Source organism: Chenopodium album, chromosome 18, assembly GCF_948465745.1.
Source record: "Chenopodium album chromosome 18, dcCheAlbu1.1, whole genome shotgun sequence".
Lineage (NCBI taxonomy): Eukaryota > Viridiplantae > Streptophyta > Magnoliopsida > Caryophyllales > Amaranthaceae > Chenopodium > Chenopodium album.
In genome coordinates, this window is record NC_137851.1 from 8698270 (window position 1) to 8715100 (window position 16831).

Below are 16831 nucleotides of genomic sequence, written 5' to 3' on the forward strand. Positions count from 1 at the left end.
TAAATATATTATTCTCATAACAATATCTATACGGAAAATATATCACATATATTTTCCGATATATCATATCTCTAACACCCTCCCGCAATCGTAACGACAGTAACACGAACGTTGCGATTGGAAATTCTTCAATTTGTTGAAGTCGAGATGCACACTTTTGTGATGTCGCCTTCAATTTTTGGTTTTTCTTTTTCATCGATGAGAACGTTTATCTTTTCGAACTCATCAATCATCAATCAAGCAGGAACGTCATTCTTTTCGAACCTGCAAATATAACAATTTGGTTTTTCTAAAGCAAAACCGAGCTCAATCAAATATTGGTTTTTTCAGAGTAAACCACACTCAAATCTTTTATTGGTCTTTCAGAGTAAACCACACTCAAATCTCTTGGTCTTTTAAGAGTAAACCACACTCAAATCTTTTACTGGTCTTTCAGAGTAAACCACGCTCAAATCTCTTGGTCTGTCAGAGTAAACCAAGCTCATATCAAAAGGAGCAATGTTAATGCTCGAATCAAGTCACAAACCTCGTCTCACGACACAAGGAGAACCAAATATATCTTGTCTCACGACACAAGAGAGCCGAAAACCTTTTTGCGTTAAGCATAACGCTATTTAATTTCTTCATCTCCAAAGATGTGTTATAGTGGAGGTAACAAATACCAATCACTAGCAACAACTAGGCTATGTGACGCAGCACTTTTAGGAAACGTGCGTTTGTTACTCGACATGCTTGAAGAAGATCCACTTATCCTCGAAAGATGCATCATTGAAATATCAGGCAACTTCAGGCAATCCCCGTTACATGTTGCTGTTGCTAAGGGACATCTTGATTTCGTAATTGAAATTTTGCGTCAAAAGCCGGAACTAGCAGAGATGATTGATAGATTAAAAAGATCAACGCCATTACACATCGCCTCATCAAAAGGGCACTTGAAGATTATTGAAGCCCTAATTATAGCGAAACCTAATATGTGCTTTGCACGCGATCAAGATGGAAGAACTCCTATATTTGTTGCTGCTGTGAACGGTCAAATTGGTGCACTTGAACTGCTTCATCAGGCGAACCCTTATGTAGCTCAGGAGCGTACCAATGCCGGTGAAACTATATTACATTTGTGTGTCAAACATAACCAGCTGAATTCTTTTAAGCGTTTGTTAGAGCTGGTAGATGATGATGGAAATCAGTTGATCAACTTTAAGGATAGTAATGGCAATAATGTCTTGCACCTTGCAGTGATTGGTAAACATTCTGAGGTTAGATGAATCCGATTTTCTTTTGAATCTTTTTATTTTTAATACTTGTGTTTTGAAAATTGATTACAAACTCCGTTTCTCAAGTGTTATAATTTGACCAGCACATAGTTTTAGATTAATTAATTGGCTTTAATATAAAAAGATTTAAGTGGCTTAGAGTTGTCTGGGTATTACAATTACAGAGTAAGAAAAAATATTGGGTGATTATTTTATTGACAGTAAGGAATGTGAGAGGTCATTACCGTTAAGGGTCAAAATGACCCCAAAAACCAGGGGTGGCAATTCGGGTCAGTGGGTCGGGTTCGGGTCAGATTTCGGGTCAATTTCGGGTTATGCTTAGAAACAACCAAAAATAGTGTAAAACTTGATATTATTACGAAATATGATATTTTGGTCAAATCGGGTCAAATTCGGGTTATTCGGGTTCGGATCGGGTCGGGTTCGGGTTTCTCTCAGTAACTTCGGGTCGGGTTCGTTCGGGTTATCGGGTCGGGTCAGGGATTGCCAGCCCTACCAAAAACATTAATCCAGCAATTTTTTTAGCTTGAAAATCAAGAAATCATATATTTATCATGTGCCTCCCATGTGTCTATCACTGTCGGATTCCGATGGTCTACTCCCACTTTTTGACCACAAGGTCCCTTCTTAGTTCTTACAATAAAAATCGCTTATACAAAGGTACTCATTTTTTTTACAAGAAATGAGAAAGTGAACATAAAAGCCCTTTTCTGACAAATATTCATACTTAAATATTGATGGTTTAAAATGTGGTTTGTAGAACGTAACATTTCAATTGGGTTTAATTTTGAGACAGAGTGAATACCAACACTCTACTTGGTTGAGAGATGCTTCATCTCCAAGTTTTAATAATTTGTACTTCGTATTAATAACATGATATGAATGCAGATGGTAGAATTTTTAAGTGGATACCAAGGGTTGAACAAAAACGCTATTAACATAAACAAAATGACGGCCGTAGATATTAACAGAAATCAAAATTTGAGCAAATCTGAAAATCAAAATGTTGAGCAATTCCTAAAGCGTGCCAAGGCAAGACGAGCAAAGACAGTACTGAAGCATCAAGCGGATGGTACTTGGTTAGAGGAGCAACGAGCTTCGTTAATGGTGGTGGCATCCTTGATAGCAACAATGGCTTTCCAAGTCGGGATTAATCCTCCCGGAGGCGTTTGGCAGGGAGATAAGATGTTTTGGAGTGACAATAGTTTTGGGACGAATCACACCCACTTTGCTGGTGCCGCAGTGTGGACATATAATGATGCTTATGATTGGTTACTATTTAGCAATACAGCAGGACTAATATCATCACTAACTGTCATTCTTCTCCTTATTAGCGGCCTTCCATTTAAGCGACATTTCTTGTTGATTTTGCGGATAACCTTGTGGATTGCTGTCACTGCAACGTCGTTTACTTACTACTTCGCCGCCCGCCTCCTTGATGGACCTCAATCGGGAGGAAGAGGTTGGATTTCATATACATTCTCTCTTATTGCTTGGGTTGGGGTGATGGTTTTCTTCCTCTTTGGACATTTTGTGCGATTCATACTCAAGTTGATTGGTTGGCAAAAGAGACGATCACTTAAAGGTTTCTGCAAGAGGTGTTTTCCTTGGTTAACTAACACTTTTGATAACTCTAATTCGACCAACCATGTTTAATGGTCATTAATTCTCTAATACTTGTACTTGTAGATTGTAGTAGTTTATTTTATTTACTATCTCCAATTTTTTTTAGTTGCAACTTTGGGGTATTATTTGAGAGATGTAAAATATTCCAAAGTTACAATTAAAAACAATCGGAGGTAGTATTTATTTATTTAGGTAAGATAAAAAAACATTAGGGAGCCCTCCTGAGGTACTTCTAATGTAGAATGTAGTAGTTTATGTTTTATATACCCCATGTATGCTATTAATTGCGTACTTGTACTTTGCTAAACTTACCCATGTATGGTCATTAATTACCGAAGTGTAATAGAACCAAACCGAATCGTTGTTAATTAACCCGAATCATTTCTAACCCGAAACTGTTTGAACCGGATTAAAAATTGTTTACACTAAACCGCTTACAAATCACAACTCATTTACATCGAACCGTTTACTACCCAAACTGTTTACAAGCCAAACTGAATTAAAATCACACAAAAATAAACCAAAACAAAACGAACCCATAATAATTTGAATGGAATCGAAACTGACCCATAGTTCATTTGAACTGATTTCAAACTGACATGTTTCAAATTGAACCGAAACCAAACTGCCAAGTTTAACAGTGCTATTGTACTCCAATATAAAGTATTCTTATTCAATTCGTTGTTTCATATATTGACACAAACTTAATCATTACTACTCTTAGTACTCTATATAGAATATAGGATGAGAACCATTACATCTCCGGCCGGTCCATATATAGATACAAACTTAAACATTACTACTCTATAGAGAATATATAGGATCTTTTACCAAAATGGCTAATTTTACAAAACTATTTACCAAAATGACTAATTATAAATTTTAATTCCAAAACTAGCTAAATTAATGATTTGGAAGAAAAATTCTTTATTTCTTGAACCGGTTTGGTTCACTTTTTTAGGTTATTTTTTATTTTAATTTGTCTATTTGGATTTATTTTTAATTTTTTTTTTTGGTTTTATTTGTTGGAAAATTGGAAGGCCAGTAATTGATAATCATGCCTTTTCACGATTACTTGGCAGCTTGCCATGAACAATGCAAGTTCACAGATATAGCATATCGCATATCTGCATATCTCGTGACATAATCAATAAATTTATCTTTGTCACCAAACTCTTGACCCTTGTGTAATAGATAATCAAGGCTAACATCTAGAGAATAACTAAATTCGTAATTATTATCATGTCCAAAGTGAACATGATCAATAAAATCTGAATGTGGGGGCTCTTCATATTCAATTTCAAAGTCAAATTCAAGAACTTCAAAATTATTATTCTCATCAACATTTTTTATTATCTCATTTGAGCATTGGAACCTCATTAGCCCCTATATCCGAGAAAAGCTAAGATGATCCATATTCACATCAAAGGCGCAAGAATGGCTTACAAGATCAAGTAATTGAGATGCAGCAGATTGTTCTTCGAACATATTCATTGCCTGCCATTATATATCACATATAATATAGGTAAAGTATTATGTAGAACGGACTCACGTGAGTCCGGTCATATAAACAGAAAAAAAAATTCTTAATTGTCAGAAATTAGATAATAATGGTCAGATATTAAGTTATAAATATCAAATATTAGATAAAAAGTATTAGAAATTAGATAATAATGATTAGATATTAGATTATAATTATAAGATATTAGGTATTAATTGTCAAAAATTAGATAATAATAGTATTAGATTATAAATATCAGATATTAGATTATAAGGGTCATAAATTAGATAATAATGGTTAGGCACTACTAAAATTCGGCTAAATTGCGACCGTTTTTCTACGACCGTCTGAAAAACGGTTGCAAATTATGAAATTTGCGACCGTTTTTCTATGCGGTCGCAATGTTACGACTGCTTTGACAACGGTCGCAAATTTGCGACCGTATTGCGACCGTTTTTAGCTTTTTAGACGGTCGCTAGCATGTTTGAACAATTAAAAATAATTCTAAATTAAATTAAATCGTTTGCGACCGTCAAAGACGGTTGTAATTGTCATAATCTGCGACCGTCAAATAGACGGTCGTAAAAGTCATAATCTGCGACCGTCAAAGACGGTCGTAAATGTCATAATCTGCGACCGTCTAAGAGACAGTCGTAAATATCATAATCTGCGACCGTCAAAGAGACGGTCGTAAATGTCATAATCTGCGACCGCCTCTAAAACGGTCGCAGATTTCTAATTTTGCGACCGTTTTAACGGTCGCAATTGTTTTTTTTATTTTTTATTTTTAAATAGGGTATAAAAGGGATTCCAACTCACACTAACCCTAATTTTTTTACACAGCCGCTGATCTTCCTTCATTTTCCTTATCTCTTCTCTTTCCTTCTCTTCCTTCTCACGTTCCTCCTCTCTCTAATTCATTTCCTCTTTCACTCTCATCTCCTATTTTCTGACTTTCATTGCCGAGAAACCAAACAAAGCAACTAAATTTCCTCCTATTCTCCCTCCCGTATTCTTTCCTCTTCTCCTTTTCGTTCTTTTTCCTTAGGATTTTCGCTCCATCTCTGTTTCTTTGTTTCTTCTTCATCTTATCTTTTTCTTAGGATTTCTGTCAACTAATGAAGTGTGGTGTTGTATTCTCGTCAAAGTTTGGTATTAATGGTCAAATTCGACCATAAAAATTCCAGATCTGGAGTTTTTATGGTCGAATTTGACCATAAAAACCTAAAGAGGAAGAAGTTTTGTGAGAGGTATGTGTTTTTTCTCTGAATTTTTATTATATTTTTGTTTATTTTCAATTTTTGTTGTTTTAATTTGTTCTCTTATTTCCATGATTGTTCAATTTTTTTTCCGATTTTTGTTTGTGTTTTTGTTGAGTTTTGGTTCGATTTTTGTGTGATTTTCGACTTTTGGTTTGAATTTTTGTTGATTTCGTTCGAATAGTGGTTCGATTTTTGTCGAAATTGTGTGATTGTTCGAATTTTTGTGGGTTTTTTTGAGTTGAATTTTTGAAATATTGCTTAGTGTTTGTGGGTTTGATTTGTGTTCGTATTTTTTGTTGATTTTTTGTTTAATTTTTGTGCATTTTATTTGTGGCTTAAATTGTTTTGAGTAATTTATGTTGCTTTTTTTTGTTTCCGATTTTTTGTTTGATTTTTGTAAATTTGTTCGAAATTATATGGGTTGTTTTTGTTGGTTTAATCGGATGTTTGTTAGTTAAATTTCTGGGTTAATTTTTTTTGATAAATTTATGTTTTTCTGGGTTAAGGGTACGTGGGTGTGGTGGTGAATATTGGTGGTTGAAGGTGGGCGGCTAGTGGTTGTTTAGGGTGGGCAGTGGTGGTGGTTTGGGTGGGATCTAGTTTCGGTGGATCTGGGTCAAGGGTGGGTGGGTGATGGGACTGTTTTCTCTTTTTTTTTTTTTTAAAACTTTTTGCGATTGTTATGACGGTCACTAATTTCAAGATCTGCGACCGTTTCATAAAGCGGTCGCAATTATTAATATCTGCGACCGTTTTATTAACGGTCGTTGAAAATAGTAAAAACGGTCGCAAAAAATCTGCGACCGTCAAACGGTCGTAATTTTGTTTTTTTGCGACCAGGAGAATAACGACCGGCATGTTACGACCGTTGACGGTCGCAATTATGTTTTGCGACCGTTTTTGCTAGTTTCTGCGACTGTTTGAGGCGGTCGCAATTTGGCCGAATTTTAGTAGTGAGGTATTAAATTATATTTATCAGGTTTTAGATTGTAGCTCTCGCAAGTCCTCTTTGTATCCACTTTTTTCTTCTACTCCATCAATGGCTGCCGAGTGTGGTTCTGTAGCTCTCGCAGGCCTCTTTGTACCCACCTTTTTTCTCTCTCCTCTTTTTGCTATCAATTCGACTAAGTTATAATTTGTTTCATTGTTTTTCTTTGATCACAGTGGCAGATGTTAAAGATGCTAATGATTGAACCGCCCTTCATTTCGCGGCCAAAGAAGGGCATACTAAAGTTTGCAAGTATTTGTTAGAGGAATTGAAACTTGATGTTAATGTGAAAGATGCAGATGGTATGGAAGATTTATATTCTCAATTCTAAAAATTGCAATTCAGTGAATTATAAGTGTTTGTGCTTGAAAATTGTCGAATTATTCGTTGTAGTTATTGTCGCCGGCACCGGGGGTTGGGAGGGAGAAGGTCGCCGGCCGCCGGCAGGGGCTGGGCAGTAACAGTGGCTAGGGGATGGGAGTATACATTATAAACTAGACTCACGTAAAACGGACTCACACAAAACCTTCTGTATATTATATATACGTTTTATCTTTTATGCACATTAAACTCAACAATATTCAAAATTAGCCGACGTTAGCAAAAGCATACAATTAGCAGACATGAAAAAATGAACAATATCTTCATTTTAAAATCCCTAATCATCGTATAATTTGTGGTTATTGTTTTGATAGAACAATACTACTCAAAAATCCTTTTTGTGATACAATCTAGACAAAAATTTAGGTTTTGTTTTTTTTTTTTAATTTTTTTTATAATGAAACTAGATTTTATTATTATGAGCAACTGTTTACGCAAGGCTTTTAAAAATTAAAATTAAAAAAAAATTAAATAAAAAAACCCAAAAAAGTAGCCGGTGCAAAGGAAAACAAGAAATAGACAATATCCTTCTAAGTCAACAATATAGCTAGTTTTGGAATTAAATTTTACAATTAGCCATTTTGGTAAATACTTTTATAAAATTAGCCATTTTGTTAAAAGATCCGAATATATAGGATGAGAACCATTACAAGATTTACAACTTCAATTTGTGATCAATGAATATGAAAAAGAATTATTTGAAGATGATTTGAACTATAAATTAAAGACTTTATTTTCAAAGACGAAAAAGTAACCTTACTTTAATAAAGTAATAAAAACATTATAACGTAGCACTATAAATTGTTGATCTAATACTAAAAGTAAAGTGGGGTGAAATGTGGGTCATAATCAAACTCATGATAGAGATGCATGGTTGCGGTAATCAGGTAATGTGGTGATAGAAGTTAAGAAGTGGACATTATATGGGAATAAGCTAGACGCTAATAATTAATATGGTGAATATTGAATGATATCCATCAATCATTGAACATAATAAGTTTGGTTTATCACAAAAAAAAAAAAGGGAATATTTTACTAAAAACATGTGAGAATTTTGAGCTTTGAAAAGGAGAAATAAAAAAAATATGTTAAGAGTTTTTATGTATGAAAAAGAGGAATAATTAATCAATGCTAAAGTTGGAAAAAATTGACTTGATGTAACAACCCATTTACATCTAATTCAAAATTAGATAAGGTTGGGTTGTATTCTTGCTTGGCACATGTATCTATATATGGACCGGCCAGAGATAAGCGAAAGAAAGCATATGCGAATAGTGTAAAAGTTAACATAATACAATATTAAAATTAAAGAACGGATGAAATAACTAATAGTGTAATTAGGAAATTGAGTGTTTTCATGTAAAAAGCTCAATTACAAAATCATACCGAGTACGAAGCAGAGGAATTGGGAAGAATCTATAAGATATTATGAATGAGTGGAAAGCTTGATGATTTCCATTGAGATAATGAGAGCCTTTAAATAGGCTTACAGTAGGTTACAAAAGCTAAGGCCTAGAGTATTAACAAGGTAAAGATATACACTAACTATGCTAAGGATAGACTAAACGACTAACAAGCTATTTACAAAGGATAAGAACAATAGATTAATACTAATCTATGTTGAACTAGTCAAGTTAGTTATAGAGGATTCGTATCTTCGATACACCCCCGCAAGATGGACGGTCTTTTGAGCAAGGCCAATCTTGGAGAACAACTCATGAAAACGTGTCCTAGCCAGTGGCTTTGTTAGAGCATCCGCAAGTTGATCACGGCCAGAAATATGTTGAACTCGCAATGTGCCGCGTTGAACTTGTTCACGAACAAAGTGAAAAGCTACAGCAAGATGTTTCATTCGGGAATGAAACACTGGATTAGCTGAGTAATTAGTAGCTCCTAGGTTGTCACAATAGATACTTGGAGCAAGGGGAATGTGTACATTAAGTTCCTGTAGTAAGGATTGAAGCCACAAAACCTCTGCAGTTGTAGAGGCTACTGCTCGAAATTCAGCATCGGTCGAGGATGTAGCTAAGCTCTTTTGCTTCTTTGAACTCCAAGACAAGGGATTTCGACCCAAATAAACAATGTAGCCCGTTGTAGATATGTAATTGTCCCTATCACCTGTCCAATCAGCATCACAAAATGCATGAAGTTGTGTAGGAGAGTTACGGTGCAAGATGAGCCCATGATGAGAAGTACCGTTTAGATATCTTTAGTGCAGCCCAATGAACATCAGTGGGCTTGTGCAGATATTGAGAGAGTCGATTGATAGCAAAGGAGACATCCGGTCTAGTAAGGGAAAGGTATTGTAGGCTGCCCACAGGTGCTCTATATTCTGTTGGGTTTGGAAGAGGTGTACCATCAGTTATACTAAGAGGGGGATGAGTGATCATAGGAGTCGGAACCGGTTTAGCATCTGTCATTTTAACTTTGTCTAGAATATCATTTATGTATTTCTTTTGACTTAAAAATAAGCCATGTGAATGAGGGAGAACTTCAACACCAAGAAAGTAGGATAAATTACCTAAGTCCTTCAAAGAGAAGCGAGTGGCAAGGCTGGTGATGAAGGTTTGGAGTGCGGAAGTAGATGGACCCATGACAATGATGTCATCAACATATACTAGAAGATAGAAGATGACATTATTTTGAGCATATGTGAAGAGTGAAGAATCTGCTATTGAGTTGCGAAATCCATATGACAGTAAAAAATTGCGAAGCTCCTAGTACCATGCCCTTGGGGCTTGTTTTAGCCCATATATGGCCTTCTTTAGCTTACAAACATGAGAAGGAAAATCCTTGTCTATAAAGCCCGGAGGTTGAGACATAAACACGTCTTCAGAAAGATGACCTTGAAGGAAGCATTGTTGATGTCAAGTTGGCGGATCGACCACCCATTTGTGATGGCTAATGAGAGCATAAGACGAACTGTAGTAGGTTTAATCACTGGACTAAAAGTTTCAGAGTAGTCAATCCCCGGCCTTTGATGAAATCCCTTGGCTACAAGCCGAGCTTTATACCGTTCAATAGCACCATTTGCTTTATACTTGATCCGATAAACCCACTTACACCCAACAATATTTTGAGAGGGATGAGATGGCACTAATTCCCACGTAGCATTGCGAGTGAGGGCAGCATACTCATCACTCATAGCATTGCGCCATTGGGGATCTTTGAGTGCTTGAGTGATGTTACGAGGCTCACATGGTTGAGTTTGAGTGGTGATCACATGGGCAAATTTGGGATTTGGTTTGACTATATTGTTTTGAAGCCTAGTAGTCATTGTTCGGGAAGGAGGAGGAGGAGGAGGGGAAGGAGGAGGAGGAGGGGAAGGAGATGGTGGTGTAGGAGTTGGAGAAGATTGAAGCAGGGGCTGATTTAGCACAGGGAGAGAGACAGTGCACCATTCTTCTACTGTTGAATGAGAAGGAGTATTGGATGGAGGGGAAAGTTCCGAGTATGGAAAAGCATTGTCGATGAATTTTACATGTCGAGAAGTGTATAGCTTCATGGATGAGAGATGTAGACAGTAGTATGCACTTTGGGAAGAGGAGTAACCCACAAATATGCACGGAAGTGAGCGATTATCGAGTTTGTGGGCAGCATAGGGCCAAAGCCAGGGGTAGCATAGGCATCCAAAATTTTGTAACTTGTTGTAATTTGGTGGTGTGCCAAATAATTTGAGAAATGGAGAGGCATTGTCAAGAGTGGGGGTTGGCAATCGGTTAATGAGGTATGTTGCTGTAGAAAAAGCATGAGGCCAAAAGGTAAGGGGGATGTTGGCCCGAGCTTGTGTAGGTGTAGGAACTTGAATTGAAGGGAATTGTGCCTTGAACATTGGGCATTGATTAAGAGCATGACCAGAGGTTCGACACCACTGACATTTGCCAAGAAAGGGTCGTTGTGGACGAGTTTCTTGTGATTGATGCATGGTAGAAGGCATAGGTTTTGGTAATAAGCCCGGGGTAGGATTCCATTGCTGCTTGCCCTTGTATTGGGGACGAGATTGAGCAGCTAAGGCAGTCGCAGGGTAGGAGGTGGAAGGTACATTTGATGCATTCTTGGCAGCAAGCTCACGAGTGATTAATTTCTCATGAAGCTCTTCAAAAGAAATAATAGTGTCTCGTGCATTCACGACATCAATGATAGGCTTGTAAGTCTCATAATCAAGACCCTGCAAAATTTTGTCAATAATATCCTCTTGGTCCATTGGTTTACCCATGGTAGCTAAACGATCAGTACATTGTTTAATAGCTTGCATGTAATTGGTAATTGAAAGAGTACCCTTAGTAATGTGAGCAAGATGATCCTTGATTTGCTTCAAGTGTCCACGAGACGGGTTTGCATAGGTTGAAGCAAGGATTTCCCATGCATCTTGAGAAGACGTTGACTGAGACACCAATGGAACAAGATCCTGAGATAAAGAACCGACAAGAGCACCAAAGACAAGACGATCTTGACGGAACCATGGAAGTGCCTCGGGGTTAGGGATAGACACATCATCTTTGGTGATGGAAGCAGGAGGAGATGGATAAGTTCCATCAACGAACTTAAAGAGATCATAGCCTAGAAGGTGCGCTTGCATTTGTGTCTTCCAGGCTATATAGTTTGTACCAGTGAGTTTGATAGTATTGTGTAATTGAAGAATAGTGAAAGGCTTAGTGGGGTCATCATTATTAGGGATAATAGAATTATTCATGGTGAGAAGAGAAAGTGAATAGCAGGTGGAAAAAAAAAATAAGAGGATCAAAGGCTCGATACCATATAAGATATTATGAATGAGTGGAAAGCTTGATGATTTCCATTGAGATAATGAGAGCCTTTAAATAGGCTTACAGTAGGTTACAAAAGCTAAGGCCTAGAGTATTAACAAGGTAAAGATATACACTAACTATGCTAAGGATAGACTAAACGACTAACAAGCTATTTACAAAGGATAAGAACTATAGATTAATACTAATCTATGTTGAACTAGTCAAGTTAGTTATAGAGGATTCGTATCTTCCTCTACAAAATAGACAGCCATAGTGTAATTAATGGCTATATAGAAAATCTTGGAGTTTAGCTTCCCGGCACTCTCATGTTTTATTGGCTGGAAATGGTGTAACATCATACAGAGTAGTAAATAGAATCTGATTTTTTTTTTTTTTTTTTTTTTTTTTTTTTGTGGCTTGAGGTTACTTATTTAGGGATTACTTTTAAGGAGTTAATATGTTTGTTAAAGATTACTTATTATGGTGTTACTCATTCGGTTTGTGAGAGTAACCCCTGACCAAGAAACCTTTGACCGACCGAGTAACTGTTGATTAACCGAGTAACCTCTAAACGACCGAATAACCTCTGACCAACCGAGTAATCCCTAAATAAGGAATTTCAGTCACACGGTATAGTTAACCACATATGAAAATTTGTATTTGAAAAAATACATGCCTAATATTTATTATTATTATTATTATTATTATCCTTGACCGTGGAGAACTCACCATAACCTCTTAAAAGGAGCTAAATTTGAACCACGTACTACCTTTTTTTTTTTTGAAAGCAAACCACGTACTACCTAGTAATTAGATTTTGGAAACTTTTTTTTTTTTTTTTATAATTTTTAATTGAGTATTTTTTTAAAAATATATTGTCAAAAATAAATTTTATATTGTCGTAGATTAATCTCACGGCATATATACTTGTTTATTTGTTTGGATATGAAAATCAATACATGCAATGTCAATTCGCTCCATTGATGCGAATTTGTAGTCTTTTGAAAGTAATGTTTGATTAGTTGGCAGCCCTATATTCGATCGATATCATATTAGATGATCATTATTTAAGAGTTTTACTCGTTCAACAAAAACGTACATACCTTTAAGGCTTTAAGAGCTTTAGACGATCCAAATTTTGAGTCACTTTCTCAAAAACAATTTCAGGTTGATTGTAATCGGGTCTTTTTTTGCTCATCATTGGTAGGTTTTCTTGATACTTATTTTGTCATATGATAATCATAGATTTATATCGCCTATGATTAAAAAAACATTATCGGATTTGAAGCAATCACGCAATATTCGTTCCATCCATGCATATTTAAGTTTGCACATCCTAGCCATATTAAAATTTTCATATGAAGTAATTAATTTTACAGATTGCATTTAAAATTAAAGTGGACATGGCTACGTACAACTATCAAACCACCTAGGAATTGGGCAGAGTCGAGCATATTTCAGGATAGTAGAGCAGAGCAACTATAAAGAACAGGGCCTACTTTGGGACAATTTTGCAATGGCTACAATAATTTTGTAGCCATTTTAACTTTATAATCATGACCTTTCATTTTTAATACTAAATCTACACCATTCACTAAGTTGACCATTAGATATTTTAAATATTGTACCTTAAGCAGATCCTCTTTGGCTCTTTCATTCCCTCTATTTTCATGAATCTCGATATCCTCTCATTTCTAATTCAAGGCTTTAAGCTATTTACATGGCTAATTAGCCGTCATTCTCATTTTTTTTTTATTTGTCGGTGTAACCGGCATTCTTAATTAATAAGTGTAAAAAGTTCTTTAACTAACATGATATCTTAATTTGCAAATTTGCAATAGGCATTCTTCATCACCGAATATGTATTATCTCAAGCTTTTTGCAATGGTGAAAGTAAAATCCATATTAAGATTTTCTTTAACCCAGAAATAACATAGATGCTGTACTATAGAAAAAATTTAAAATCTTGATTTTATTATTATTATTATTATTTTTTTTTCATGTTATATGATCTTGATTTACTTTAGCCCACATCTTGGTTAATTAGTAAAATAAAGCAACTTGATCATGAAAATGATATGAATATTTGACGTTACAAACTTCTACCATTTTGCAGTTTTTGCCATTTTAATGAAGAAAGCAGTTAGGGAGTTTTTTTTTTTTTTTGAAGGTCAAAGTATAAGAAAATGGATGAACAAGATTAATCCAAATAAATGAAGGGTTGAGATTTACTCTTATTATAATGGCTATATTTTTATTGTGGCAATTGAATAACCTTCCACCTACTTTGTTCACGGTCCTTAATTAATTTTGTATACATATATATTTTTGAGTAATTAAATCGAATTATGGAATGGAGAAAGTAACTTAAAATCTATAGGATAGTGGAGTAGTAAGATACCATGCAAGACCCACCAAGCAAATATATATATATATATATATATATATATATATATATATATATATATATATATATATATATATATATATATATATATATATATTTGTTTTTTAATTAATCGCAGATATATGGAAGTACAAATAGAAAGAAGCCAGTCGTTTGCCGTAACAAAGCTGTATCATGCAACTTTTGAGGGAGACGTGCAATCCTTGATAAAGTTGCTCGAAGAAGATCGACTTATCCTCAATCGAAGCATCAATCAAAGATCGAAACACTTGATGAAGTCGCCGTTACATGTAGCAGCTGAAATGGGGCATTTAGAGATTGTCAAAACGTTGCTCGCGGCAAGTCCTAACATGTGTTTTGTGCGCGATCAAGATGGGATGACCCCGATTCATGTTGCTGTGGTAAATAATAATATCGATGTGCTTCGAATACTTTATAATGCGAATCCTCACGTAGTTCGTGAACGGACCAATGGAGGTGAATTTGTGTTACATTTGTGCATCAAGCATAATAAGGAGGATTCTTTGGAGGTTTTGTTGAGTTTGATTGATGACGAATTGCTCAACTCTAAGGATAGTGATGGGAATACTGCCTTGCATCTTGCAGTGATTGGTAATCAAAGTAAGGTATGATGAAACCGTCTTTTTTTGAGATGATTTTAATGTAATCTTATGACTTTTAATTGCCACAAATTTTTAAATGACAGTTGAGATTATTTGTTTTTTGATTTATTTTTAATTATTATAAATATATTTTTATTTTTAAGAAATTAAATTTATTTTCAAAATTCTGGATATAAAAAATAATTAAAAAAAGAAAAAAATTGAATTAAAATTTACAAATCAAAAATGAAACAAAAAAACAAACAATCTCAACTGTCTAATTTAATAAATTATGGTAATCAAAAGTCATACGACTACATTAGAATTTCACTTTTTTTTGGAACAAATTCCTGGGATATAAATAACACAAACTTACCAATTTATATATGCTTAATAAATACTTCGTATATATATATACTTGACATGGTTGCAGGTGGTAAAAATGTTGTTAAAACGCCCAAAGATTGAAGTAAACGCAATGAACAAAAATGAGATGACAGCTTTGGATATACGTATACTCCTAAAAACAGAAAGCAGTTTCAAAGATGTGAGTAATTTTCTAGTTGAATGGCCTAATGATGAACAGATTGGACCGTCCCTAGAACAAGCCAACGCGTTACAGGCAAGACATGAACTAAAGATCAAAAATAGAATTAATTGGGTAGAAAATCAAAGCAACGCGCTAATGGTGGTAGCATCTCTAATAGCAACCATGGCGTTCTCGGTCGCAACCAATCCACCCGGAGGCTTTTGGCAAGACACTCAAGATGGTCATCATAAAGCAGGTCATTCTATTGAAGATGATTATGACCAATTTTGGTTTAATAATTTACTGATTTGGAACACAATAGCATTGGTTTCGTCGTTAAGTGTAATACTTCTCCTTATTAGTGGTCTTCCCTATGGAAGAGTCTTTGTGGGAATTTTGAGGATAACCATGTGGATTGCGGTTACAGCAACAACCGCGACTTATGGAAAATCTTTGTTTTTAACCATTTATAGTGAAGCTCCAACAGCTAATACTACCTTATTTTGGGTAGGCGTGGTGGTGTTGATGCTCCTCGGACATGCCATTCTCTTCGCAGTCAAGTGTATCAATCGACGACCCCAATTGAGGGCAAGGATCCTCAAATTGTTCAAACTATGGTTTGTATAAATTGTTTACCTTACACTAATGTATGCTAGTAAAAAAAACTACCACCTTTAATTTTTAGTTGCAACAAAGGAATATTTTATGTATCACAAATAATACCTTTCTTGCAACTAAAAAGCAATGAAGGTAGTATAATTATTTTTTATATGATCCCATTTACTCTGATTTGAACTTGATTGATTGGTGTATTCTTATCAAAGTACACCCAAATATACTTGATTTTTCGTTTTCCAAGTATGAATATTGTAGCAAGTATTATGTGATATAAAGTTTATTGGAAATATTGGCTTGGTTTTGTGGTTTGAATTCTTATCTTCTCAATAGAGAGTAAGACTTTGTTCTTCTCACCATAGTTTCAACTATTTTAGTTAAAGATTTAGCTGAAGACCAAAAATAGAAAGTTCAAACATTTGAAAATAGTAAGATAAGATAAAGATGTGAATTCAATCTAAATAAAACACGAATGTTCTTCATGAAAAACCTAGATGTATCTGAATTTGATGATATCCAAAAAAAAAATTAAATCCAATTGTTAAGGGTTTTACTAAAATAAAATTATTCATTTTATAATTAAAAACTCAATATTTTAAATACCAAAATTATATAAGAAGATAATAATACTGATTTAATTTATTGGTTTACACGTAACTATATACGTAATATACATGTAAAAATATATGTCTAAAATGAAATATTTGTCGGAAAACACCTTTAAGTGTCTGACTTTGTAAGAAATGGAATTTAAATGTCATGCGAGTTTAACTACACAACTCCTAAAATTATTGAAATGAGAAAGACTAAGTAAAGACTTAGGAGGGCCATTTCTTTCAAGCATAGTTAAAAGCCTATCATATTGGCTTATTCATCAAGCTTAACCTACAACTATTTA

The 16831-nt window shown here is 34.8% G+C and overlaps 2 protein-coding genes across 2 annotated transcripts; both read left to right on the top strand.

The window, feature by feature from the left end:
- Positions 1 to 635: 635 nt before the first annotated feature.
- LOC145591732 (uncharacterized) lies at positions 636 to 2930 on the top strand. The gene is made up of 2 exons (XM_081648236.1): positions 636 to 1256; positions 2163 to 2930. Exons 1-2 carry the CDS (start codon positions 636 to 638, stop codon positions 2928 to 2930), a joined length of 1389 nt encoding a protein of 462 aa, XP_081504362.1.
- An 11379-nt stretch (positions 2931 to 14309) lies between these two features.
- LOC145591733 (uncharacterized) lies at positions 14310 to 15945 on the top strand. Its single transcript, XM_081648237.1, has 2 exons — positions 14310 to 14813; positions 15223 to 15945. The coding sequence occupies exons 1-2, from the start codon at positions 14310 to 14312 to the stop codon at positions 15943 to 15945; spliced, it is 1227 nt and encodes a 408-aa protein (XP_081504363.1).
- The last annotated feature ends 886 nt before the right edge of the window (positions 15946 to 16831 follow it).